Genomic DNA, 27,063 nt, shown 5'->3' with positions numbered 1-27,063 from the left:
CACGTAAATTGACGCGCTCTGACAGCCTCATGCATCACGTGTATCAGTGGTGCAGCACGCCTCCGTGCTGAGAAAATGGTGGCAGTATGCTTTGAACTAAAAAACATTTGATGTGCTTTAATTCAAAGCCCACTGACTCCATTTCCTTAGTGCGGAGGTGCACTGTGCCGCTGATACATATGCTCCTGACATAGTGACGTGTACTTTTAATTAGTGTGGCTCACTAATCAAAAGTGCTCGGCCCCATGTCGGAAATGCATGTAAAAATGCCCCAAGAAAATACACGCTGTGACAAGCAAGGGCACCTTACACGGGTGTTTTCAGACAAACAATTGGCTGCTAGGAAGTTACTTGTTTATTTAGAGAGTAATTTTACTTTAACTAGATCAGTGAAGAGAAGTAAACATTTTTTTTCACTGTGTCTCAATCATTGCACACAAGAAAACTGAGACAGAAGACTCAATTTAACAAGTCATCTTTTACAAGACAAACTCTCTTGGGTATACCTTAACAGACTCTGAACCAGCTATGACCGTTTCCTCCATATTACAGGGTCGGGCAATTATTTTACACGGAGGGCCTCTTACTGAATTTTGGCAAGCCATTGAGGGCCACATGACAGGCAGCCAGAGGCAGATAAATATTAATTTTCTAAATATTTCAGGGGTCCTGCAGGCCAGATTGAACGGCCAGATTGAACGGCCTCGTGGGCCGCATGCAGCCTGCGGGCTACATTTTGCCCACCCCTGCTCCATAACATGCATCAAACAAACCTGACATGATCAAGGGGCAACAGGGCAGGCCCTACAAGGAGAGGTTATGGGACATGAACCTGTTCAGCCTCCACAAGAGGAGGCTGAAGGGAGATCTAGTGGCTTGTTACAGACTAGTCGGGGGGGCCAGCAGGCATTGGGGGAGTCCCTATTCCCCCGAGCGCTGCCAGGAGTGACTAGAAATAATAGTCACAAGCTGGCAGAGGGTAGATTCAGAATAGACACCAGGAGGCGATACTTCACTGTCAGGGCAGCTAGGATCAGGAACCAACTTCCAAACAAAGTGGTGCTGGCTCCTACCCTGGGGGTCTTTAAGACAAGGCTAGACAATCACCTTGCTGGGGTCATTTGACCCCAGTACTTTTTCCTGCCATGGCAGGGGGTCGGACTTGATGATCTGCTCACGTCCCTTCTGACCCTACTAACTATGAAGTGCCAATCATGAATGTGGCACCCCCTCACAGACCACAAACCACATACAGAATATATCCTATCTTCCACTGCCCTGGTAACTTCAATGCATTCGACAACCCATCTTGATCCTGGCTTAGCTACGTCCAGTGTGAAATATGACTGGCACACCGGTTTTGTCTTACAAGAGAAAAATCTAATATAATCACATCTGCATATACCATATTTTCTCACATACCATCTGCCCCCAAATACGAAATATGCGTTTTGGGAAGAAGAATGCAGAGAATGCAGAGAATCCAAGAATGCACAGAACGAATTAAAAAAGATTTTTCCAGAGTTATGGTCACATAGAGTCTAATATTCAGCTCACTCGCCCTCCTTTTTCTGCTTAGGTAAGAGTTACAGTTTTAACTCCTTCACAAATGAATTGTTGGCAGCTCCTGGCTGCATAGCTAAAAACTGAACACTAGCTGCTGCTGAAGACTGGATTCCATGGGCAGATCCAGGATTTTAAAAAGAGCTAAAAACAGTCTGCAGAGCTGTGAAACAGAAGAGATACCAGGAGTATCTAACTATAAATTCTTTGGTGCAATTACTGAAAAAAAGGATTAGTTGATTAGTGGAACTTGAAAACCATTAAAAAGGAAAGTGGGTTGTTAACACCTGTTGAGTGAAGAGGTATAAGCAAGAATCAAGTAGCTTATAATAAGTCATGATATCAATTGATTTCCTCAGTATTGCTTCGACAGAAATGCCATTGCCGCAATTCTGGGTAGGAAATTAACTTTCCCACTTAAGATACACACCCCAATTTTGGAAGACTATTTTGTGAGAAAAGGGTGTCCGTGGTATTCAAGTAAATATGGTATATAAACTAACCAAGTTGATGATCTATTTGAGGCTGAAAAACATAAGCCTCAAGTTTAGAAAGAAAAGACCCAAACAAGCAAACTAGAGAAGTCCAAAGCCAAGCTGGGAATTCTTAGAAGAGGTTATATGACTCCCAGCTCCTAGCTCACAGGCAGTGTGTTTATGTCTGCAGCCTCCATAACAGAAATATTCTGAAGAATACAGCTTGTCTAGTTTCTTTTAAAATGCATTTTAACCATCAGGTCTGTGAAGATAATCTTCCTGAAGTAAAGTGTAGCAATATTATAAGTGTAAGAGAATTAATGGAAGAGGTGTGAACTGCCATTGTTTATCAAAGTTGGGTCTGCTTTTTCATTAAACTATAAACACAAACTACACATATTTACAAACCCTAAATTATTTAAAACTCAGCCTTTTCAGCACTTACCTGTATATTAAAATGATCCAATACTGCTACAAGTTCTTCTTTCTTAGAAGAAATCAAGGTCCCTGAAAGCAATAAAAAGGTTAACCTCCCACCCTGAAAAATTCCACAGCTCATTTCCAAAATGGTAACAAGTATAAAAGTGTCCAAGCTTACTACACAACTCACTGGGCATGTCTACACATGACACCAAGGTGATGTAGCGTCAGCAGGTGAAAACCATGATGCTGTGGCTATGTCACTATAGCGCACTGGTCACTAACCAGTTGATCTCAGTCTATCGGAGGCTCCATGTCTGGGAGTGGCAGGACACAAGTGGCTGGGCTGAGCCATGCCCCCTGCTGCCCGGGCTGGGCAGGGTGAGCGGGGTCAAAATCCAGGCGATTTGTCAGGGGGGCAGTAGATCCTGGGGTGTCAAAAAGTGATCTTCACCATAAAGTGGTTGGAGACCACTGCTGTAGCGACATGCTCCCTCACTATAGTACATTGCTACAGTGAGATTTTAACAGCTAAATATAACCGTGTGCTGTGTGGACAGCGCACTATGGGCTGTTACTGCGCAGTCATTTAATACTTCCAAAATGAAGCGGTTAACAACGGTGCCGTGGGGCATGGGTAGGCATGCCCACCGTTCCTAATTTTATGTAGGAATATGACAAATATTTTGAGAATACTATTTCTTGCAAATTCTTTACACGCAAATGTGTAGCCTGAAAGACAATAAACTTTACTACTAAACACTGTATTGACTTGCATAATACTTGCAGTCCTGAATATCCCTTCAGAAGCTTAAAAAATGAATTATATGTAAAATGCCTTCACCCAACTTTTGGAAATAACAAATTTAAAAACTATTACTTTTACAAGATACGAGTTGTTGAAAAAAAGAACACACCTACATGTGAAATGCCTTCTACATTGTACATTAGTTCCCCTCTACATTTTGCCTAGTCTGAAAGATTGTACAAACTGGGGAAAAAAGGGATGGGCATTCAAATACAGAATTACAACATTAATTTAGCACTAATATTTCCTCAGCCTTGTTCTAGGGTCCATACAATTTCCTCACCTTAAGTTTTTAATGACAACATTTCAGGAAAAAAGTGTGGCTATTATATAAGAAAATATAGTTTTTAAGTACAGAAATAGCATATTATTGTTAATTTATTTAGTTGATCAACCATTTCCCACATTCAGAGTCATCTTAAAGAAACACATTCTCTTTAGTCTCTGAATTTTCACCGATTTAAGGCAGGGGTGTCAAACTTAAGGTAGCCAGGCTGGATTCAGCCCACAGAGCCTGGGGCTTGCAGAGAAGCCAGGGCTAGCAGGCCTGCTGCCAAACACCAGAGCATGAAGCCTCACTGGGGACATTTGTCAGCAGGACGGTAGAAGGGAGAGTTGGGGTGACAGCAACAATTGTTGTATTAATCCCCAGTATTTCCCAATGCTGCCAATTACCTCCACCACATCTGGATCCACCCAAAAGAAATCCCATGTTCCAGATCCATGACTTTGTCACCCTGACTCTTTCCAAACTTAAAAAAAATTAAAAGGGATGAAATAAGCTTAAAGCTCTAAATACGTAATGTGAATTAAAGTATCACCAAACCTGATTTGCTTTTCATTTTATAACTACGACTGCCATCTGTGCTAATACGCTGATTCACAATAATAGAGTCACCATAAGCTTCTGGTTTAAAGGCTTCTCTGCCTCGGTTTCGTAATGTTATTGAAATATCTGCAGAACTTCAAACAAAAAGTGTAAGTTAATTCACTGTTAATTTTAGAGACACTCAACAGAATAATAAAATGGATTTTCCAACAGTAGATTTTCAAATCTTTAGACTGCAAAATTTGGCCCAAGAAATTTAGTTAGATTCAGCCACTACAGTGGTATTTCTGTTTTTTCCAGAGAAGCTCACAGCTACAAACAAAGCTTTATGCATAGTTCAAAACTGAAATGCACTGAAAGAACTGTCTGCACTAAGTAGAAATCTAAATGCATTAGACATATACTATTATAAGCCCCTGGAACCTAAACTTTGATACAGCATGTTATATGTAAATGGACCCAATTTCTGGTGTTGTCCATCCGCATGATCCTCCCCTAACACATGAACAAAACATTTCACTTACGACTCTCCATCTTTCACAAATACTTTTAGGGAGGATCCCCTGTTAGTTGCAGTAGCTTTCCCACCGAGGCCAACAATAAGAGCTGTTAATACTGCACTCTTCCCACCTGTGAAAGAAAGCACATATTCTATAAATCAATACTGTAATTTCATTAGATTAAAAATACAAGTTACATTTCAACCCAAACCTTACATGTTTAATCTAGACTGGTAAAACTGAAATTACTGTTTAAGAATAAACGTTGTTAAACTACTGTACCAATATTCTCTTTCCAATATTCTCCTAATAATTTTTTTTTCTCTTACAAAAAATAGAATAAAATGAAAAACTGAGCTTGACATATTTAAATTAAAATGTGGAAAATTCTTAATGTTGACCCTGCAACATCAAATTGGGGGTTTTTTTTCCAAATTAGGAAAAAAAGACTGGAAAATTTATTCCCCCTCCCCCACCAAGCCACCTAAAACAATCATCTATAAACCACCAGACCAGGAAGAAGGAGTGGAAGAGCCTTTCTTCAAACAGGTAGCAGAAGTTTCCTGATCACAGGTCCTGGTTCTCATCACCCTGATATCTGCTGGGAGGGCACATTAAGGGGGAGGAGTTTGACATATTTTACAAACTTCTGTAAAGAAGTGGTTTTAGTTCCAGTAATTTTATGGTATGTTACGTAAGACACGGTGTTGGCAACCTATCATGCCCAGGCCGGACCCACTTTGGGAAGGTCTGACCTTGCTAGGGGCAGCAAGGAGGATTGAGAGGCCAGCTGTATTGAGTCACATGTTACTTTCCCAGCCGGCCTCCCTGCTGCTCTTTCATACCTGTGCTTACCCACATTGTAGAAAGGCCATGTGCAGCAAGGCAAGTGCAAGCAGCTTCACATGGCATGGAGCAGGTACAGAGCTACGCAGCCCACAGCAGTGATATGCAAAACTGTTGCTAACACCTACTTAAGACAATTCTTAAATACCCAGAAAAAAGCTTTGCTTGTATTTAAAAAAATTAACATTTGAGCCTTTTGTGATACCACTATATATAACAAGTCACTGTTTACAAATTAGAGTAAAACAAGATGCCAAGATGAACATCAGCCGGCAGTGTGGGCATGCAGTCAGGAAGGCCAACCACACCTTGTCATGCATCCACAGAAGCAGGTCCAAGGAGGTGATCCTCCCCCTCTATGTGGCACTGGTCAGGCCGCAGCTGGAGTACTCTGTCCAGTTCTGGGCACTAGACTTCAAGAGGGATGTGGACAATATGGAGAGGGTCCAGAGGAGGGTCACTTGCATGATCAGGGGGCAGCAGGACAGGACCTACAAGGACAGGCTACAGGACCTGAACCTGTTCAGCCTCCACAAGACAAGGCTGAGGGGAAATCTAGTGGCCTGTTACAAACTAGTCAGAGGGCACCAGCAGGCATTGGGAGAGTCCCTGTTCCCCCGTGCACTACCAGGAGTGACCAGGAATAACGGTCACAAGCTGGCAGAGGGTAAATTCAGATTAGACATCAGGAGGTGCTACTTCACGGTCAGGGCGGCTAGGGTCTGGAACCAACTTCCAAGAGAAGTGGTGCTGGCTCCTACCCTGGGGGTCTTTAAGAGGAGGCTAGATGTACACCTTGCTGGGGTCATTTGACCCCAGTACTCTTTCCTGCCTTGGCAGGGGGTCGGACTCGATGATCTGCTCAGGTCCCTTCCAACCCTAGAAACTATGAAACTATAAATATCACAATATCAATTCATTTTTCCAATGTATGCCTCCATTCTAAATAAAGTAATAAAAATTTCTGAAAATACAGGGCTAAAAGGGACCTCAGGAGGTCCAGTCCCCTGGTCAAGATAGGATCCTCCCAGTCTAACCCATGCTCACGTGTTTGTCCAACCTGCTCTTAAAATCTTTCAGAGATGAAGCTCTCTGATCCAATGTTTACCTACTCTCATAGTGAGAATTTCTTCCTAATATCCAACCTAAATTTCCCTTGCTGCAATTTAAGATGGTTTCTCCTTGTCCTATCTCTTGCTTCCACAGAAAACAGTCTTTACACGCAGAAATGCAACCGTACCATTTTCAAATCCTCTAAAACAGCAGAGGTTTTGACAAACAATATTTGGTAGTGCGGGTGGACAAGTTGAAACTGAAGTTTTTTAAGATGATTAAGTGCTAGATTCAGAAAGGCACTCTGGAGAACTTTAGGTGCTCAAGTCCAAAACTGTAAACCCCAACTAGAGGCACCAACAGTCTTAGATGGAAACCATATTGTTTGTCAGTAAAAGCGCCTACTTTCTGTTTCTACACATGACCAGAGCATGGCAATCTTGACTCAGCACCAGTCTTAGGAATTATTTCCAATCATTATCCACAAACCAGGAGTTCTTCTATGTGGTAGAGCTAGAAAGGCAAAGGGAAGAAAAGCCCTGCTCACACCCCTGTCCCAATTCTTTAAGTGCCCAGCACATACCTGGACACCAAAACCGGCACAAAGCTGGGAGAGCCAGGGCGAGATCCTTAATCAACCCCGACTGCACAGGAATGATTCATGGGGCCGGAGACTGATTCTGGAGGCATGCATCAGCACGAGCAGGCTTTCTGGTGGGAGGCAGGACCAGAGCCCCATACTGCCTCTACTGTTGAGCAGTGAGCTGGTTAATAAAGAGCCAGTCATTCTCCCACCAGGGAACTCAAGGCACAGCTGTGTGGCAGAGGCAACACAAGAAGGTGTCAGGAAGCCCTAAGAAGCTGTGGGAACTGAGGCGCAGTGAACGGGCGACAGAGCAAGCTGAACACCAGATGGGTGAGGAGCAGCCAAGCTGCTCACCTTTCATTAGTCTTGTAAGGAACGGACTCTTGGGTATACTGGGAGCCAAATCTGGTGCCTTCAGCTATGAGGATGGGTGCAGAGAAGACAGTGAGTAAGTATAAGACTGGAGGTATGAGGCAGGAGTGTAAGAATCAGAGGAGCTCCCAAATTACCTGGCACTTAAGGCCAGCCAATTGGTGCAGTGTTGAACAGGACTGGTGGTATTTCCTGGTACTCTTCCCTGCTTGGGGGTGGCTCTCAGACAGAACAATCCCTCCTGTAATTTCTCCAACAAAGTCATGGCAGGTGAGACTGAGGACAGAAAAGGCCTCCCCTGGAGAAGAGAATGAGCCAGGTCACCCAATCAAAGGCTTGGAATAACCTGGTCATTGAGACTTACTAACCTACCACAGGAGGTGACATTGACTCGGTGACATTCTGCCTACGTCCACTGAAAAGCTTCATCAAAGCTTGTCTATAAACTTAAGACAGAAATATAACTATCACCTTCATTCAAAAACATGACCTAAGAAGAAGAAAGTGGTGGTGCTCATATACAAGTCCTAATGGTTGGAGCACACAACCAGTTTAGAGTAGAGGTGACCCGATATTGGATTGGTCCAATATTGGATTGGCATTGATATAAAGAAAACTGTCTGTATTGGAAATTGGCCTGATATGGCCAATAATATGGTCAATAAATGTCCATGCACGAATGCAGGCACAGCGTAGTATGTAGGTAGTGAGGAGCACAGCCCAGCAGCATGGGTACAGCTGGTAAGTCTGTTGTGGTGGCAGAGGAGGGAAGAGGTGTGTGTGTATGGGGGGAGGGGGCAGATCAATGCCCCGCATTGTGAGGGAGTGGGGCAGGGACAGGGGCTGGGGCAAGCACTGCCGAGCCAGGGTGGGGTAGGATACAGGATGGAGCCTTGGCTCATCTGCGGTCCATGGGTGGGGTGGGCAGGTCCCACCACTGTGCATTGCTCATCCGGGAGCCGCTCATACAGTGGCTTGTCTGGCACTTGCCCACTTGTCTGGCAGGTCCTGCTGCTCATCCAGGAGGACATGGTGGTGGGGGGGTGCCCCAGATCTGTGCTGGGTGGGGCAGGAGGGGCCAGGCTGTGCTTGGGGCAGGCAGCAGTGGCACTGGGAGGCAGGGTTATGGGGGCCTATGGTAAATTTTGGCTTGGCTGCAGCTCCTCCCCCCCCAAACTCTACTACCAGCACTGGCAGCTGCCCCCCCACCCCCCACTTCCTACGCCCCACAGACGAGCTGCGACTCCGTCCCGCATCCTGCCCCAACGATTGCGCCAGCCCCTGTCTTAGCCCCACTCCCTCCCTCACTGTGAGGGGTGTTGACCTGCCCCCCTCCCATGCCCCTTCCCTCCCCCCTCTACTTCCACCACGACAGATTTACCAGCTGGACACTGCTCTCAAGCTGCTGGTCTGGTATCAGAAATCAGATCAGTATCAGCCGATATGCCTCCTTAAAAATTGGCTATTGGTATCAGCCCCAAAAATCTGTATCGGTACACCCCCAGTAGAGAGGAAAGCAGAGTAGACAGGAAAGCATGCTGAGGCTACTTGACGTAAGTAGCAAACACCCAAGATCCTCTGGATGAATTGTTGTAACATGTCACTGATAAATGCTCTGTGCATGTGTGCATCTGCAGCATGCACATAGGTAGGAGTGCAGGCTGGCAGCTTAAAGAGTCCCATACAGCTGGTAAGTCTGTGAGGGGCACATGGTGGGAGGGCTGCAGATTGAGGCCCCCGTGGTAAGGGAGGGAGTGAGGCTGGGGCTGGGGTGGGGCAGGTGCTGCACAGCTGCGACATGGTGCAGGATGGAGCTGCATCTTGTCCGGGGAGGCAGCTCTTGCTGCTGCATGCACCCAGAGGGGAGGTATGGGGGACACCTGCCCCCCAGATTTGTGTGTGGGGCGAGGGCAGACTGCTGCATGCTCAGGACCGAAGCCTGTGCCTGCCTCTTCCTGGCAGGGGGGCTGGGCCCAGGCTGCACTCAGATTGGGCAAGTGGCAGTGCTGGGAAGGAGCTGGGGGGTCTACAGCCACCCCAGAATTCAGCAGAGCCCTCTCCCAATGCCACCACTGCTCATCCTGTCCGGCCCGAGCATAGAACAAGCCCAGCCCCTCCCCCCCAGTAGGAAGAGCCCAGCACAGCCTCCAGCCCCAAGTGCACAGTGGACAGCCCACCCTTCTCCCTGTGCACAGATCCGGGGGGCACATGCCCCCATGACTCCCCCAGGGGTGTGCGTAGCAGCAGGAGTTGCCCCCCCCAGACAAGCCACAGCTCTGTCCTGTGCCTTGCCCCAGCTGTGCAGCGCCTGCCCCTGCCCCACCTCAGCCCCACTTCCTCCCTCACCATGGGGGCCTTGCTTTGAACCCCTTCCCCTCCACAGATTTACCAGCCGCACGCTGCTCTTCAAGCTGCCAGGCTGCACTCCTGGGTGCATGTATGCTGCAGCTGCACACATCATTTATCAGTGACATTATCTGACACATCAGCTGAAAAAGCTGATGGCTGATAATGTAAATTTTCCTCTTACTGGTGCCAGTACAATATGGACTGATGCACACGGCTACAAATAGCTGATGTTCAGTTTTGCACATAGACTGGCACCTTAGCAAAACAACAACAGAGAAGAATGAAATCAGATCAGGAAGACCCATAAAAACAAGGAACCAACCTTCGGAAATAAGGGGCAAACAGGTTTGTGGTGTCTGAATCAGTGCAGAATATAGTGCAAATAGTGCTTACGAAGATAAAATAGGGTGGCAACCACCTAGCAATGGTGACAATGAAAGGAAGACAGTGAAAAACAGCAAGTTGTTTGCATTTCAACTGCATCTGAAGAACATCACGTGACCAACACATATGGTGACCTGAGACCCTCACCCCAGCACAGCTGGCTGAAGACTCTTGTTACATCACCCAAGTTTGTTGCAGCATGGTGAGATTCATTTTAACACGTGTGTGTGTGTGTGTGTGTGTGTGTGTGTGTGTGTGTGTGTGTGTGTGTGTGTGTGTGTGTGTGTGTGTGTGTAAAATCAATAAAGCTTCATTTGATCTTTCAATCACACAGGTGTGCCATGGTCAATCCATATAACCACCATGGCCCACTCTACGGGGTGGTAAATTCTATCCTAGCACCAAGAGGGAGGAGACCCAAATTGAATTCTCTTAATTATTCAGGAGTCATAGGATCTGAAAGGGAAAGTAAGATTCTAATCTTAGTTATGCATTCATCACTCGTAGGAGGCTCTGGGTTCCAGGCCCTGTCACAGAACTCTTAAAACAAAATATTTCACGTGTAAAAAGTCCCTGGGCAGGGGCAAGATCCCAAGACTATTCTTCCCAGGTGAGATCTGCTCAGTTGCCTAGACAGCCTTGCTTTCTTGCTGTCATTCCAGAATCTTCAATTCTGCTCAGCAGCCCAGGTCTCTAATGGAACTAGATCGTAGTCTCTTAATATTTACAAGTTAACAGTGTTTCTGACAAAGGAGAAATCTAATACTTACTTCCATTGTTTCCAACCACAAAATTGACATTAGGTCCAAATGGAAAGGGTCCTAGCATCGAATGGCACATAAAGTTCTTTAGTTGGATATTTTCAATTATTCCAACCTCCCCTGAAGTCTAGAGAGATATAATAAAATAGCATATATGAATAATAGTAAAAAAAAAAAAAAACCAGTAAAAATATATTGAAAGTGAACTTTAAAGAATAACAAGAAGTAGCATGATAACAACTTGATAGTATGTAAATAAAATCAAAGTATTTGTAAACAAAATAGAACATTTAACAGAGTACCTGATATTAAAGTTGCATGCTATGAAAAATTCTAGTTCTGCAATTCCCAGTCTTGCAGCTGTTCTCCAAGTTGGGATCACAATGATGAAAAATGGCACACTCCCAGGGACGAAAGCATGGGAGGGGCATGTGCCCCTCAGAACTGTGCACGGGTGAGGATGGACGCGGGCTGCCCACTGCCGGTCTGGGACTTCCCACCCTGCTGCCTCCTCCCAGGGCCTCCACAGCAGAATGGAATGGGTAGGGTCAGTGCTGTTGTTGGGAGCCCCATACCAGCCATGCCACCATGGCAAGGTGTCCCCTGCCTGCCCAGGACTCCCAGCAGCAGCACTGAGCCTTCCTACCCTCTTGCACCACGTCCTGCCTGCTGAGCCATGAAGGAAAGCTCCAAGCCCACAGCAGGCAGCCCGCATCTGCGCCTCCCCTGTCCCCATCCCCCATGGCACTACTCCAGCTGTGCTTTTTATAGGGGGCATGGAAAACACAAGCCATGCAGGGGTCAGGGGCTGTGGGTTGGGAGTGAGGGGCACTGGTGGGTCTAGGGGACTGTGCCTCAGGAGCAAGGGGCACGTCAGGGCTGGTGGGGTGCTATGGGTCAGGAATGAGGGGCACCGGCAGAGCCAGAGGGCTGTGGATGGGAAGTAAGGGGCACTGACAGGGCCAGGGGGCTGTAGGTTGGGAGTGAGGGGCACCTGGGAGGGGTGGGGGATTGTGGGTTGGGAGGGGCCATGCTGAGGAAATGTTTGGAAAGCACTGTTACAGCTGTCAGTATAAGCAAGTTCTACTATTGTGACAGGACCTGTGCCCAGAGGCACTGTGGTGCCACCTGGTGGACACACAGCTCCTGCTCAGGGTGCCTTTCCCCATTATTTTTCCTGACGTGCCTTGATGTTGTTTAAAAAGAGCTAGGAGGCTGCCCCAAGGACCCACTATGGGTCAAGTCCACTGCAAATTTACACTCAGATAATCGAATGTGGCCCTTCCAGCCCTATTAGAACCCTAAGACACAAGGCGCCTTCAGGGTTGTTCACGACCCCCATCTGCCTCCATAGCCATGGCCATACCTCACAGATGGGATCCGCTAATACATGAGAGGAGCTGGCCAGCCCCAGCACAATGTTTGGCCTCCTCAGGCCTCAAAACCTTTGTTGGGGCTTTGGCCTTCCCAACTCTGGCCGGGCCCCCCTCAGCTTTGGTCCACGTAGCTCTCTATGTGAAGGAAAGCTACATGTCCCTGCAAGCTGATGTTGGCGACCAGCATGGACAGCTAGAGACCCTCTGGGTAAAAATTCGTGGGAAATACGGCACAGGGGACACAACAGTGGGAGTCTACTACAGACCTCCCACTCAAAGTCCTGAGCTTGACCAGGAGTTCGCCCGGGAACTGACTGAGGCCGCTTGCTCCAGGACCTTAGTTGTCATGGGTGACTTCAATTACCCGGACATCTCGTGGGAAGATCACTCAGCAAAATCCGAGCGGTCGCAAAGCTTTCTCTCATGCGTGGATGACCTCTGCCTGACTCAAGAAGTCTATGGGCCAAAGAGAGGCAAAGCGCTGCTTGACTTGGTACTGGCTACGGGGGACAACCTAATCGGCGACCTAGTGATCGATGGGAAGCTGGGTGACAGCGACCACGAGCTGATCACCTTCACCATCCGCCGTAAAGCTGACAAGTCAGTCAGGAACACAGAAGTCCTTCACTTCAGAAAAGCCGACTCTGACAAGCTCAAGAGGCTTGTTGGTCAGGGCCTCAGGGACCATGACCCCAGGGAGAGGGGAGTTCAAGAAGAGTGGTTGCTCCTCAAGGAAGCGATCCTCAATGCACAAGCTAAATCTATTCCAACACGGAGGAAAGGCAGCAAGAAGGCACAGCGGCCCCCCTGGCTCTCCAGGGACCTAGCGGACCTCCTGCGGCTAAAAAGGAAAGCCTACAAAGGATGGAGGATGGGATTCACCTCCAAGGAGGATTATTCTGCACTGGTCCGGTCCTGCAGGGAGCAAACCAGGAAAGCCAAGGCTGCAACTGAACTCCAACTAGCTTCAGGCATCAAGGACAACAAAAAGTCCTTTTTCAGATATGTGGGGAGCCAGAGGAAAAGCAAGGGCAATGTTGGACCCCTCCTAAACCAGATGGGGCAACTGACAACTGACGCCCAGGAAAAAGACAACGTATTAAATAGGTACTTTGCGTCAGTCTTTCATCAGTCTCATGGGATGCCCATGCCTGCTATGGGACAGGGAAATCCGGGTGATGGGGATCCCCTACCCTCCATAAATGCTGACCTCGTGAAGGAACACCTTGAGAAGCTGGATACCTTCAAGTCAGCTGGCCCTGACAATCTGCACCCCAGGGTACTCAAGGAGCTGGCAAGCATCATAGCTCAGCCCCTGGCACGGATCTTTGAAAACTCCTGGCACTCTGGGCTAGTGCCTGAAGACTGGAAGAAGGCCAATGTGGTGCCGATCTTCAAGAAAGGGAGGAGAGTGGATCTGGCTAACTACAGGCCCATTAGCCTGACTTCTATCCTGGGGAAGATCTTAGAAACGTTTATTAAGGAGGCCATCCTTGATGGACTGGCCCAGGCTAACATCCTAAGGGATAGCCAGCACGGGTTTGTTGCGGGTAGGTCTTGTTTGACCAATTTCATTTCCTTCTATGACCAGGTGACTTATCACCTGGACAAGGGAGAAGAGATTGATGTCATATATCTTGACTTCAAAAAAGCTTTTGATCTGGTATCCCATGATCACCTCGTGGCCACTAAGGCCATTTGTGGCCTTGGCTCCACCACGATCCACTGGCTGGGAAATTGGCTCCGTGGTCAGACCCAGAGGGTTGTAATTGATGGCAGTCACTCATCGTGGTGCCCTGTGACCAGTGGGGTCCCTCAAGGCTCTGTCCTTGGGCCCATCCTGTTCAACATCTTCATTAATGATTTGGACATTGGAGTCAGGAGTGGACTGGCCAAGTTCGCCCATGACACCAAACGTCGGGACAAAGCATCCACCCCAGAAGATAAGCGGGTGATCCAGGCTGACCTGGACAAGCTCACCAAATGGGCAGATGAGAACCTGATGGTGTTTAACACCGAAAAATGCAAGGTTCTCCACCTTGGGAGGAAAAACCTGCAGCACCCTTATAGGCTCGGCAGTGCTACGTTGGATAGCACTACAGAAGAAAGAGACTTGGGGGTCATCATTGACCACAAGATGAATACGAGCCTGCAATGCGATGCTGCGGCTAGTGAAGCGACCAAAACGCTGGCTTGCATCCATAGATGCTTCTCGAGCAAATCCCGGGACGTCATTCTCCCCTTGTACTCGGCCTTGGTGAGGCCGCAGCTGGAGTCCTGCGTCCAGTTTTGGGCTCCACAATTCAAAAAGGATGTGGAGAAGCTTGAGAGAGTCCAGAGGAGAGCCACGCACATGATCAGAGGTCAGGAAAACAGATCTTACGATGACATGGGACTCTTTAGCTTGGAAAAGCGCGGGCTCAGGGGTGATCTGATGGCCACCTATAAGTTTATCAGGGGTGACCACCAGGATCTGGGGGAACGTTTGTTCACCAGAGCGCCTCAAGGGATGACGAGGTTGAACGGTCATAAAGTACTTCAAGACCGTTTCAGGCTGGACATAAGGAAGAATTTCTTTACTGTCCAAGCCCCCAAGGTCTGGAACAGTCTGCCATCAGAGGTGGTTCAAGCACCTACATTGAACACCTTCAAGAGTAAATTGGATGCTTATCTTGCTGGGATCCTATGACCCCAGCTGACTTCCTGCCCTTTGGGCAGGGGGCTGGACTCGATGATCTCCCGAGGTCCCTCCCAGCCCTAATGTCTATGAAATCTATGAGCTGGACCTTGGCCTTGATCTTGCACTTCCTGGGCTCTGGGCCTGTAGCTGGGCACCTTTGGTGCCTGCCACTTTAAGAGGCATAAGCAGGCTGTGGAGCAGCCGGCAGGTGCAATGCAGCCTAACAAAGTGGTCACATGACCATGGGAGGGCTCCTGGATTGGAGTATGGGACTGAGCAGCTTCAATATAAACCCAGGCCCCCAAGGCTGAGCTGGTACTTACATTTAGGGAGCCAGAGAGACAACATGACTCAGTTGGAGCTGCTGTTCCTCCCACAACACCTGGAGGTGAAGGGCAGGAACTATGGGGATGGAGGAGGTTCCTGGTCCTGGAGAATGATCTAAAACTACACCCTACTAGGGATGGATGATGTGGTGGGGCTACCTGCGCAGGGTGGTCCCCAGGAAATGCCACTCCAGATGCCTGCCTACTGGAGGGTGAGTATGGGGTGCTGTATAGCCTCAGCCCCCTTGACCTGGTGGGTAACCCTGTACCAGGGGCAGGCAGGGTCCAGGAATGTTGATAGATGCTTGAGTGGGCTATAGGCTGAGGTCCTAGGGGCCTAGGTAGGCTGAGACTCCTGAGGCCCAAGGAGCATAAGGGCCACAGAAGCCACAGTGAAAGGGTGGTGTAGTGATCCCAGTAGGGGGATATGAGGCTACAGCTGAGCAGTAGGCTGTGTAGAGTAGGGTCCATATACAGGCCTGAAGGACTGCACAGAGACGGTGTAGAGTAAGATCTGTGCAAGAGGGGCCTGAAGGACTGTGCATAGGCCAGCCCTGGAAGTTAGAGCAAGCCCCAGTAAGGGGGCAGAGTACTTACCCCAGCAAGGGAATAGTGAGAGGCCCTATTGATAGTGCATGAGTTGAGGCCCCAGTGAAGGGGGCACATGGCCCAGGTAAGTCTTCAGATGCCTGAGGCCAAGTTGGGTCAGAATATGGCCTAGCATATGGGGCCAGGGGAGCTGGAAGTAATTTGGATGCCATCTACGAGGCATAGCATAGGAGAAGCTGGCACTGTGTATTTATGGCCTTGGCACTGGGCATTAAAGTGGGCAGCCTCCCACCTTGTTAACATATTAATTGTATCAAAGGCATGGCATGTGAGTCAGGTGGGTGGACTACCCTACACAGGTAGGTGGGCTGATGTTTTTGAAAGGCCCCCAGAGAAGACTTTCCTTTCCCCCTCTGTCACAGGGCCCCTTGGCCTCATACTACCTCTGTTGCCCCTGCTGGGCTCAGGCTCTGGTCCTCTCAACCTGTCAGCAAATTGCATCCCTACCCCTAAAAGGGCAAAAAATCTTGCATGCCCCTCAGACACCCTTGTGGCCTCCTTTCCATCCCTGCCAGTCACACCTGATCCTCTGGTTCTAACTAGAACAAAAAGGCAAGCAATGCTTTAAAATAAAGCCTCCCCTACTGAGGGAAAAGTGTTTGGCCAGCCCTCCTACCCTTGAGCTCTCACCTCTCCACACTCTGAGTATTTAGGTAGCCAGGGTAGCCCCTGCAACCCCTCTCTCCTGGAAGCGCTGTTCCCTGCAATGCACCAGGCTTGACCGACTGGCCCCCTTGGGTCGGATGACTCCCTAAGTCAGGCACATAGGTTTCTCTTTGCATCCAATGTGTAGCCTGCCTCTCACTCCTGCAGCTTAAAAAGGCTGAAAGCAGTGGGGCTCCTATGGCTGCCTGGGAATCTGCCCTATTCCTCCTACTTATTGCCATGCACCTAGTCTTATCTCATCTGCCTGCCTAGCTACGCAGCCAGGCTAGCTGCGTGTGCGTGTGCGTGTGCGTCTCTCTCTATCTCTCTCTCTCTTTTTCCCTGTTTGCTAGCATGGACCTTTAGCTCCCTGTTGCAACAATGCAGCACACAACCAAAATGTAGTAAACAGTAAGAATGAGAACCCTCTTCATTTATATTCAGAATTTCTACTTGCATCAAAAATGTATGTAACTATTTTAATGCTGCCACTTGAACAGTTATAAGCATGCCTTTCCAGTTGGTCACTTCTTTCCAATATCTTGCCCCATTCTTTGTACCACTAAGCCACAACATAAGTTACCTGATTTAGTTTTGGATAATTACCCAAATATTTACTTCCTTAATTGCACTGACTGTACTTGGCTTCTTCAGTAGAAACCGATGAGTGGCTGACCATAAAATTTATGGTAGCATACCAGTGACATTGTAGCCAAGATGGTCCATAAATTACGCAAGAAGCAAATATTTTTAGGGTGACATCTCTTATTGGACCAATTTATATAGCTGGCACGTGGTTTTGAATGCATGACATTCTTCGCCAGGCTTTAAACAAAGAATGGCATGTTTGTGTTTATAATACTTAAAAATGTATTAAAAAAATCAAAATTGACTTTGAAGGCCATTTAGAACATTAATGATAAATTTTAATCATTCTCTATTATGACTAAGAGCTCCCTGAAAAACTGTTCCAGGAGAATATTCTTCAAATAGGTAGCTATAAACAATTGTTCCTGTAGAAGATCTTCATTTCCATATTGCTGTTTCAGCAGCCTCCATATATACTTGTTTTACTGATTTACCAGAAACCCCTAGCTAAATAAAAGAAAAAAAATAAGAGGTTTTTTGTTCTATGTGTGGTGTGTGTGTGTGGTTTTTTGCAAGTTTTTTTTAATTAAAGGAAACACTGAAGTTTATAGCTCACCAACTCCGAACAGGAACTGCTGCCAGATGGCAAATGTGGAAGTATTCCTTCATCAGGCTCAGCACCAGATTCATCTGTGTCTTCTTGTCTTGGCCTTTTGTGACCTCTAGTTTCTGAACTGCTTGCCTTTTTTCTCTTAGCCATATGTACTGAAAAATAGTAATAAAAACTCGTAAGTTTTTTAATCAGATGATTTTTAAAATATCAGACGATAATAATACACTTGTGACTATCAGTTAAAAGTATGAATGATCACAAACTGTGGAAAAAAACCTCTTGTAATAGTAAATGGGGAAATGGTTTCTCTCAGGCATCTTAAATAATGTTGGATAATTACAGAATGACCAAAAAGCTGACATATATGCAAAAACTGATACAGCAAGGGTACAGGTTTTTTGTTTGTTTTTTTTTTTAAAGAAATGAAAAGCCCATAAATTTAGATAACTAGATGGAAAATTGTACTCAAAAGTGTTTCAGATAAATCCTGCTGGAACTAAAAACCCGGAAGTTCCTCATTGGGGTGTTCTTGGTTCTTGCCTCTCCCTGCAGGGTAAGACTGATTGCCCCACTTGGAATAAGGAAGGAATTTTACCCAGGGTCAGACTGGTATGGATGACAGGAGGGTTACCTTCCTCTGTAGCAGGGGCATGGCCCTCTTCCATGGATCTTTCAAGTGCATTTTTCAAAGCTTTATAGTGGCAGGATACTGGCAGCTCTTGCTCCCCTACTTTATCTGTGGAAGGTAAGGGTACTTTTCCATATTTTGGGGCAAGATGCCTTGTAATTGTGCAATAGGTTTGACTGTGTAGTTTGAGGAATAGGCTAGATAAGCACTTGTAAGGGATGTTCCTTTCTTGGGCAAGGAGTTGGACTAGATGACCTCCAAAGCTCCCTTCTAGCCCTGCTTTTCTATGATTCTTTGAAGTAACTATTGAACTTAATTTGCTCTCGCTTACGATATAGGAATCTCAATAGGAGTTTCAAGGTCAGACTTGTAATTACCAAGCATATCTGACACTAGAAAGTATATATTACTAGCTCTTCGGTTAGAACTTTTTTGTAGAGTGAAAAGCCTCGCGTTTTATTACTTTAATCCTGTTGTTACAACACAAAGCACAATAAAGTATTTGTAGTAATTATATTTTGTTGATCTGATCTTTACACACAAAATGTGAAGCTTATCCTTCTTAATTTCTTGTAATACATCAGTAAAATTAAGGTCCTAAAACTAAAGCACAGTCCTTTGAATTCTTGATTCTGGCTCTTGAGATGTGGAAAGAAAAAACAAATTGCCACTTTAAACTTGGCACACTCCTGGGCGAAGCCCAGCACATGCCCAGAAGAGGCAGTGTGTTAAGTGCACCTAGCTTTCCCAATGTTTGTAGAAACTGGGTGCTTTGGTGACTGTTTTTGTGCTCTCATCTAATAGCTAATGCTGATTTGAGCAGCTGAAAGTGCCAAAAAGCCTCACTGAAGTGCCTGATCAATACAGACACTGCAGGTCAAAGTGTAACATGCTGCTGCTTCCAAATAGAGTGTTTCCCCTGCCTTGTGTCTGTCAGTGCCCTGTGCCCATTAAACACTTTATGGCCATCGGATTTGGCCTCTCGTGTTTTTATGATACTATATTGAACATGAGAACCAGAGTAACAAAAATTAGATAAACTGTCACAAGTACAAAGTGAAAGGCCATGCTTGGCTAGACCAAGAAGAAAAATTACTGTTTCAAGCAAAGTGCTGTTTAGTTGGAAACAACTTGGGGAGACCCATTAGAGGCAATGGGGGGGTTTTTTGGGTGATTATTTTTAACTATTTTTATTTTGTTAATTTCATTTACATTATTGGACCAGCTACATAGTTGAAAGAGACAGAAAGCATATGGGCACAAAGCACCCTTCTTCAGGGCTGGCAAGGTAGTTTGGGCAGATACAATATCTTTTATTACACCAATTAAATAGTTGGGGAAAAAAGCTCTTAGCAGCCTCTTGAGCACAAACGACCCTTGTCAAACATTGGGAGACTTTTCTTCAAGGCTACTGCCTACCAAAGCTGCTACCTCTCCATCCCATGATGCTACATCCCAGACAAAACAATGTCCTATGTCTGTAACAACGTTTATTGTAACGAACTGCACCGATCAGGTCCGTGAGCCCGCAGCCAGCTGGCACGTACCGGTTGCAGCGTTGCCAACTCTCGTGATTTTTGGCGTTGCTCTTAAAGTCTGTAACCTACACCAGAAGTTCCCAACCAGTGGTCCACAAACCACCACCATGCCGTGAGCTCCATTCCCCCAGCCTGTAGAAAGGTGGCGAAACAACCGAGACTATCTGTCCATGTAAGGTAAGACCTCCCCCCCCATATTAAAATACAAGCGGTGCACTTTGATTTGTCAAACAACAACAACAAAAGTTTAGTGAGCCATCTGCTAAGACACTCAGCAATTTTCAAGCAGGGAAAAAAAACAAAAAAAAGTTTGAGCACCACTGATTTAAATATAAATATTCAATCATATCTCAAATTAAAGAACTGAAATAGCAAAATAAATAATATCTAACTATATTATTTAAACATAAATATTGGTTTTAAAAAAAGGACTGAGGTTTTTTACATTCCCCAAGCGTAGACTTTAAGTACAACGCCATCCTCCCCCAAAAAATCAAGACTCGGGTCCAATTGTGGAGGACCACACAGCGCAGCAGCGCCAGGGCGATTTGTGCTCCGCATCCTACGTGTGGTGAGTGCCTCCGCGCCAACTCCTGCCGGGCAAGACACTCCGGAGGAGAAGCCGCACTCACCTCCCGCGCTGGACAGCGCGCGCCAGCGCTGCCCTTTGCGGTTCGAGCGGTCCCGCCTAAGCAGCAAAACCCGGAAGTCGATCCCGCTGGGAGAAAGAGGGCTGCGCGCGGCGCCTTCTCCTCTGCGCATGCGCGATGCCGTCAGCCCGACTGCTACGGGTGGAGCTAGGCGCCACATTCGAACGCGGAGTCCGCCCCCCCACTCCCGGCAGCGTGCGGGGCTCTTACCGCCGCCGGATCCTGGCGAGGTGAGCGCGCGGGGCGGGTGGCGGTGCCGGTCTCGGGGAGCTCGGGCCAGATCTTCATCCACGCACTCAGTCATACGGGCCAAGCCCGAGCAGCCTATCTTGCCTGGGGCGGCTGCCTCCGCGTGAAGAAGCAGTGCTTGGCTTGGCCCACCCGGTTCTCACTGGCTCCCTGGCTGGTGACAGCGAGCAATGGGCGGTAAATGAGTAGCAGACTTATTTGCCCGCGGACGGGCAGACCTCGCACTTCCGGCACCGTGGGTTCCCGCGAAACGTCGCTTGGAACCGGTTTCCCCGTAGGAGCAGCGTTAAGAAAGGGGAGGTCGGTTCCTGAACCTTTGGCGGTAGGGGGTGCACGTGCCGAGATTGGCAGGGCACCCCCTGAAAGACTCGCTGCCAATGCTGCCGGCGGTCGCCACTCCACCCCCCTTGCCACCAACACTGCCAGTGGCGTCTGCGGGTGGTCGCCAATCGCCAGTCCTATCCTCTTTGCACCAAAAATAACCCAGAATTTTGTACTCGGTCAATGATAGATGAATGATATAGCTACATTAATGTATGTATATTGTAAGTAACAATCACATTGGTTTGGGAGGATTTTTTTGAGGTGACTTTGCTGGACTTTTTGAGGGGCTCTTGGCTGGAGTCTTCTCAGGAGGCTTGGCTGCAGGTTTTTCTGGAGTCTCCTCTGCTTTTTTAAAGTAAGTGTCCAAGGGAGTTTGGAGATGAACGACGCAGTGAACTCGTTCTCTGGTGTCGCGTCAGATCAAGCTTCATAAAGTTGAAATGGGGTGTCAGTTTATAAACATCGTAAGTGCCATTTGTTGTAACTCAAAACTTCTTAAGTCAAGGACTGCCTGTATTTGCATGTTTTTTCAGTCGAAGGTCAGCAAATACAATGATTTTGAGCTTCAGATATGATTGTTTCATATTGAAGAGCTGGCAGCGCTGGTACGTGCACACGTGTGTGTGCAGGAAGATCTAGGATTTGGCCAAGGGAATGTGGCAGGTGGAGCTGGGGCAGCCCATAGGAACCAGCACCGGTTTTTCCTCAGTTAAAAAAAGAAACTTGAAGCTTTCCGAATGGGCTTGGCCGGGGGTGCTCAACCTCTGCCCTAATCTGGCCAGTGGAGCCAAGACATCTGGCCTGTGGGGGGTCCCTCACAGGTTGAGGAAGTTGGCACCAAGCAGTGATGGAAGCTCCAGGTGGCCAGATCTAGCCTCGCTGAACAAGCCATTGCCTGCATGGCAGGATCAGGGCCCAGGTCTACCCCCCGCGTGGCCAGATCAAAGCCGAAATGCTCCCATCTCCCCCCCCCCACCCCACGCATCTGGATCAGGGCTACATTTGTGTCCCCCTACCCCCCATGCTCCCTCTGTATCTAGATCAGGCTATTCTGCCCTGTCCCCCACTTGCACGTCTGGATTGGGGCCAGTCTGCTCCCCCGTTCACATGTCTAGATTGGAGTTGCTTTGCCGCCCCCCCCCCCCCCCTCCCCCCATCTGCATGCCTCTAGATCGGGGCTGGGCCACTCCCTCCCACTTCTATGTATGGATTTGGGGCACTCTGTCCTTTTCTTCCCCTGCCCCGCATCCAAATCGGGGCTGCTCCCCACCTCTGGCCACAGCAGACGGATCAGGGTCAGGCTGCACCCAAACCAGCCTACAGAGTGACTTGGTACTGGCTGTGTAGCTTGCAGGGCAAGAAGGTTGGACACCCCTGTGCTAGGATCTTAGTGCTGTACTGAAGAGAAAAAGCTATCCTAACTTCAATGGGATTAGTCCAAAACAATCTGCAGGATTGTGGAATAGGAGCTTCATTACCAGGAGCAGTTAACAGACACTAGAATTACAGAACAACGGACAGCTCGATTGGTGGGACATTGAGACCATGAAAAAGAAGAGAGGGTCATTGACACAGCTGGAATGAAGGGTTTAGAAGGGATCAGGTAGATTATAAACTGGGATCTGGGTTTTCCATTTCCCATGGGAAAACAGAAAAACATGGGGGGAGCAGGAGGAGGGTGATCAAGCAGCGGGTGCCATATGCATGTTGTGCCAGGCATGGGTGCCAGGCAGCCTGAAGAACAGCTCTTGCAGATAAGTCTGGTGGGGGGGGAGTGGGGATTGAGGCCCATATAGGGAGGAAGGGAGGGAGTTGGGAAGGATGGGCCTGGGTCTGCTGCCCAGCTGGGCGGTGCTTGAGGCCTGGGGCTGGAATGCATGGTTGCAGGGCCCCAGCTGGGAACAGAGCGGGGCTGGGGGTAGCTCATCTGGGAGGTGAGGGTGAGGCTGGCTCCCTGCTGCTGCATATGTTTCCAGGGGGCCATGGGGTCCTGTGCCCCCCAGATCTGTGCACAGGGCAGGGGTGGGCTGCCTGCTGCAGGCTCAAACTCTTCAGCCTGCTGCCCACCCCTGGGGCTTCAACAGCCCAGTAGGTAGGACCTAGCATGGCAAGGCAGAGCAGTATTGGGCAGGGAAGCTCCTTGCCACTGTGAGCCCCACATTGCCCTGGTTGGTGCCACATGCCCGCCCAGTGATAGTGGAGGCAGCGACGCGAGGTTGTGCCAAGGGAGCAACACAGAGGAGTGAGGGGCACCAACAGGGCTGGAGGGTGGGTGGGGGGAGTGAGGGGCATTGGCAGGTCCAGGGGGCTGTGGGGCTGGAGCCTGGACCTGTGTCGTGGTGAGAGAAGCGGGCAAGGGAAGCTCTTTTTCCATGAAAGAAAACCCAAATTCAAATACAAAAATATATAGGTACTTAAAATTTATTTTATTATAGTGATTGAGGCACTGATAGGCTTCCAAATTGCTTCTAAATTGTAAATATATGAGTAAAACATTGTGTTCAATCGATCTGTATACATAGAGGAGTTTCATTTTAATCACAGATTTTGGGGGTTTTATCAGAATTGGGGCGTAGACTTTAAGGGGGGGTGTTAATAAGAGAATTTGCAATTTTTTTTTTATTGGAGAATACCAGGATCCCTGATTATAAGGAGCCATGAAGTCCAGTGACTCCCTCAGCACTGCTTGACTAGAAATGCTGCTGTGTGCCAGGCATTTGGTTTTAAACTTTGCATGGAGCAGGAGGGATGCAAGTGCACCAGTGCAGCCCTGCTGGATCTACGTGTATTTGTACAGCTCAAGTTTTCATGAGCTGAAGCTCATTTTATCAGATGCTGTGAAAGGACACACAGAAAGCACAGCATAAGAAGGATGAGGTGCAAATCTACCCTGCCTTCTACTTAACTTCAGACTAGTTGCATCTCAGGGCTTTGTAGATAAACTTTCCTGGAGCCGCTGATTGTGTCCTGCTCTGATGCACATCCTTACCCCCTGGCTTTAAATCTCACTGCCCTTTTCCTTCCAGAAGCTCTGTTTGTGCTTACTGCGTAGAAACCAATGAAAGGAAGATTCTGTAAAGTAAGAGTGTAAAATCTTTATTTTGAGAGCACCACACCAGACCCTTGTGTGTCTACTGTAAAACAAGGAGCTCAACCCCTAACTCATTGGCCAGATGTGGCCCCCCTGCACTGTCTTTCAGCCTAGGGGTCTCCCCACGGGTTATGGCCATGCATGCTAGATTGGGCTTGCAGGGTGGCCTGGGGCCCAATCCTGGCAGGCAGGACCTGGGAGGGGCAGTGTGGGGCTCTGGAGCTTGGTCCTGGGATGCGTGGTGTGATTCACCCCACAGGCCAGCCCTCTATCCCTCATCTGCCCCAGAGCCAAAAGGTTGAACACCACTGCTTTAAAATATAGCTGACTTCAGCGGAAAACAGATTGAGACCCTAAGGTGCGATGTTGGGAGCCTGTATGTGTGTGTTCTTTGTTTGCTGTTAGAGCACCAAATCTCTTAGGGGATTGGAGATGTGTGTGCAGAAGAGGTCTAGGTAGCTGCTGTGAGGTTTTTAAATTTTCTCTGGGATAAAGAAGGTTGTGTGGAAGATCTGGGATGAATAAGGCCTTTGTGCTCTAAAATCTGTAGGTGGATCTCATTGCAAGGAGCAGGATCAAGGCTTATATCATCTTAAGAGACTGGCAGGTTATATGAATCTCTACCCAGGCGCCAGTATAACTAGAAAGGGGGAGGGGGGGCGAAAAAGTTTCTTCCCAAATCTCACACGAATATTTTGCAGTGACATTAAGGGAAAAAAACTTGTGTTTTTTTTCTCATGTTTTTAATTGTCTTTTCCATTCTTGGTAGGATTGAAGTGTTATTGTAGCCATGATAGTCTAGGGCAGCGTTTCTCAGCCCACAGGTCACAGCCCAAAAGTGGGATGCAAGAATACATGAAAGGGTCACAAACAAACTTTAAAAAGGGATTCTCCTTTAAAGGAAAAAAACCATGGGAAATGGTGGGTTTCCCCTTGCAGGCTGGCAGAGTTCCAGCCTGCAAGGGGTGGCTTGGGGTTGGTGGGGGGTGGGAAGAGGGTGGGGGCGTTATGTGCATTTGTGGGGGCACACATGCACATGGCCGCTAGGCACTGCAGAGCCGGTCCTTGCAGGCAAGTCTATGGGGTGGGGGCATAGACAATGCATTGGGGGCACAGGTCACATGTTGGGCAGATATGGGGGGGAAATGTGCTCCCCACCAGACTTGTATGCCCACAGCAGGCATGGGGCTGCAGCCTGGGCAGACTGGAATGGGTAGGAGTCACCTCCACAGCCAAGCAGGCAAGACCCAGCAAAGCAGTAAAGCATAGAATCATAGAAGTAGGGTCAGAAGGGACCTTATACATCTTCAAGTCTGACCCCCTGCCAGGGCAGGAGAAAAAGAAAAAAAACTGGGCTCAAATGATCCCAGCCAGGTAGGCATCAAGCCTCCTCTTAAAGACCCCCAGGGTAGGAGCCAGCACCACTTCCCTTGGAAGCTCGTTCCAGATCCTAGCCACCCTGACTGTGAAGTAGTCTAATCTAAACCTACTCTCCAGCAACTTGTGGCCATTATTCCTTCTCATGCCAGGGGGCGCTAGGGGAAACAAGGTCTTTCCCAAGCCCTTCTGGTCCTCCCTAGTGAGTTTATAGACGGTCACCAGGTCCCCCCTCAGCCTTCTCTTGTGAAGGCTGAACAGGTTCAGGTTGCGCAGTCTCTCATTTTAGGGTCTGCCCTATAGTCCCCGGATCATGCGGGTGGCCCTCCTCTGGACCCTTTCAATGTTGTCCACATCTCTCCTGAAGTGGGGCGCACAGAACTGGACACAGGACTCCAGCTGTGGCCTGACCCGTGTTGCATAGAGGGGGAGGATCACCTCCTTGGCCATGATAGAGATGCACCTGTGGATGCACGACAAGGTCCGGTTAGCCCTGCCAACTGTGACCTCGCATTGTCGGCCCATGTTCATCTTGGAGTCAGTAATGACTCCAAGATCCCTTTCTGCCTCCGTGCTCTCAAGAAGGGAGTTTCCCATTCTATAAGTGTGCTGCTGGTTACTACTGCCCAAGTGCAGCAGCCTGCACTTGTCAGTATTGAAATGCATCCTGTTCTTGCTAGCCCACCCCTGTAACCTATCCAAGTCTTGCTGCAGTCTTTCCCTCCCTACTAGCATGCTCACCTCACCCCAGATATCATCAGTGAATTTAAACAGGGTGTTTTTCACCCTGTTGTCCAAATCGCTGATAAAGAGATTGAACAGCACTGGCCCAAGGACCGAGGCCTGGGGGACTCCGCTGCCCACTTCTCCCCAGGTTGAATATGACCCATCCACCGCCACCCTCTGAATGCAACCCTTCAGCCAATCTGCAATCCATCTGACTGTGTAGGCATCAGTGCCACAGTCACCCAATTTCTTAATGAGGATGGGGTGGGAGGCGGTGTCAAAGGCCTTGCTGAAGTCCAGAAAGACTACATCCACAGCAACACCTGCATCCAAGGCTTTTGTGACCTGATCATAAAAGGCAATCAGGTTGGTCTGACATGACCTGCCCCTAATGAAACCATGCTGGTTGCCCTTGAGCATCATCTCTGAGGCTGGCCCATCGCAGATGTGCTCCATGATGATCGTCTCAAAGAGTTTGCCTAGGATTGAGGTAAGACTGATGGACCTATAGTTGCCCAGGTCCTCCCTCCTCCCTTTTTTAAAGATGGGGACCACATTGGCTACCTTCCAATCATCCAGCACCTGGCCTGAGCACCAAAAGCGCTCATAAAGCTGTGCCAAGGGCCCTGCAAAGCAAGACATGCTGCTGTCCCTGGGACCCCTGCACCAGCTGTGCTGCCAGCAGCATGAGGAGTA

General features: G+C 48.2%; 2 protein-coding genes across 4 annotated transcripts in view; one reads left to right on the top strand and one right to left on the bottom strand.

The window, feature by feature from the left end:
• LOC149872619 (structural maintenance of chromosomes protein 6-like) overlaps nt 1-20,726 on the bottom strand; it is a 74,864-nt gene extending 54,138 nt beyond the window's left edge. For both annotated transcript variants that reach the window (XM_090031826.1, XM_090031827.1), the window contains exons 1-6: nt 20,583-20,726; nt 17,788-17,936; nt 10,957-11,074; nt 4,621-4,726; nt 4,094-4,230; nt 2,485-2,546 (exon numbers count right to left, since the gene is read on the bottom strand). In XM_090031826.1, the coding sequence (XP_089887952.1) occupies nt 2,485-2,546; nt 4,094-4,230; nt 4,621-4,726; nt 10,957-11,074; nt 17,788-17,936; nt 20,583-20,712 (702 nt within the window). In that variant the 5' untranslated portion in view covers nt 20,713-20,726. The remainder of the gene's footprint in view (nt 1-2,484; nt 2,547-4,093; nt 4,231-4,620; nt 4,727-10,956; nt 11,075-17,787; nt 17,937-20,582) is intronic.
• GEN1 (GEN1 structure-specific endonuclease) overlaps nt 20,723-27,063 on the top strand; it is a 41,375-nt gene continuing 35,034 nt past the window's right edge. For both annotated transcript variants that reach the window (XM_090031828.1, XM_090031829.1), the window contains exon 1: nt 20,723-20,830. The gene's annotated coding sequence lies outside the window, so the exon portion shown is untranslated. The remainder of the gene's footprint in view (nt 20,831-27,063) is intronic.

This window comes from Crocodylus siamensis, chromosome 1 (assembly GCF_052110815.1).
Source record: "Crocodylus siamensis isolate JL-2025a chromosome 1, ASM5211081v1, whole genome shotgun sequence".
NCBI lineage: Eukaryota > Metazoa > Chordata > Crocodylia > Crocodylidae > Crocodylus > Crocodylus siamensis.
This window is presented reverse-complemented; position numbering and strand designations above follow the sequence as displayed.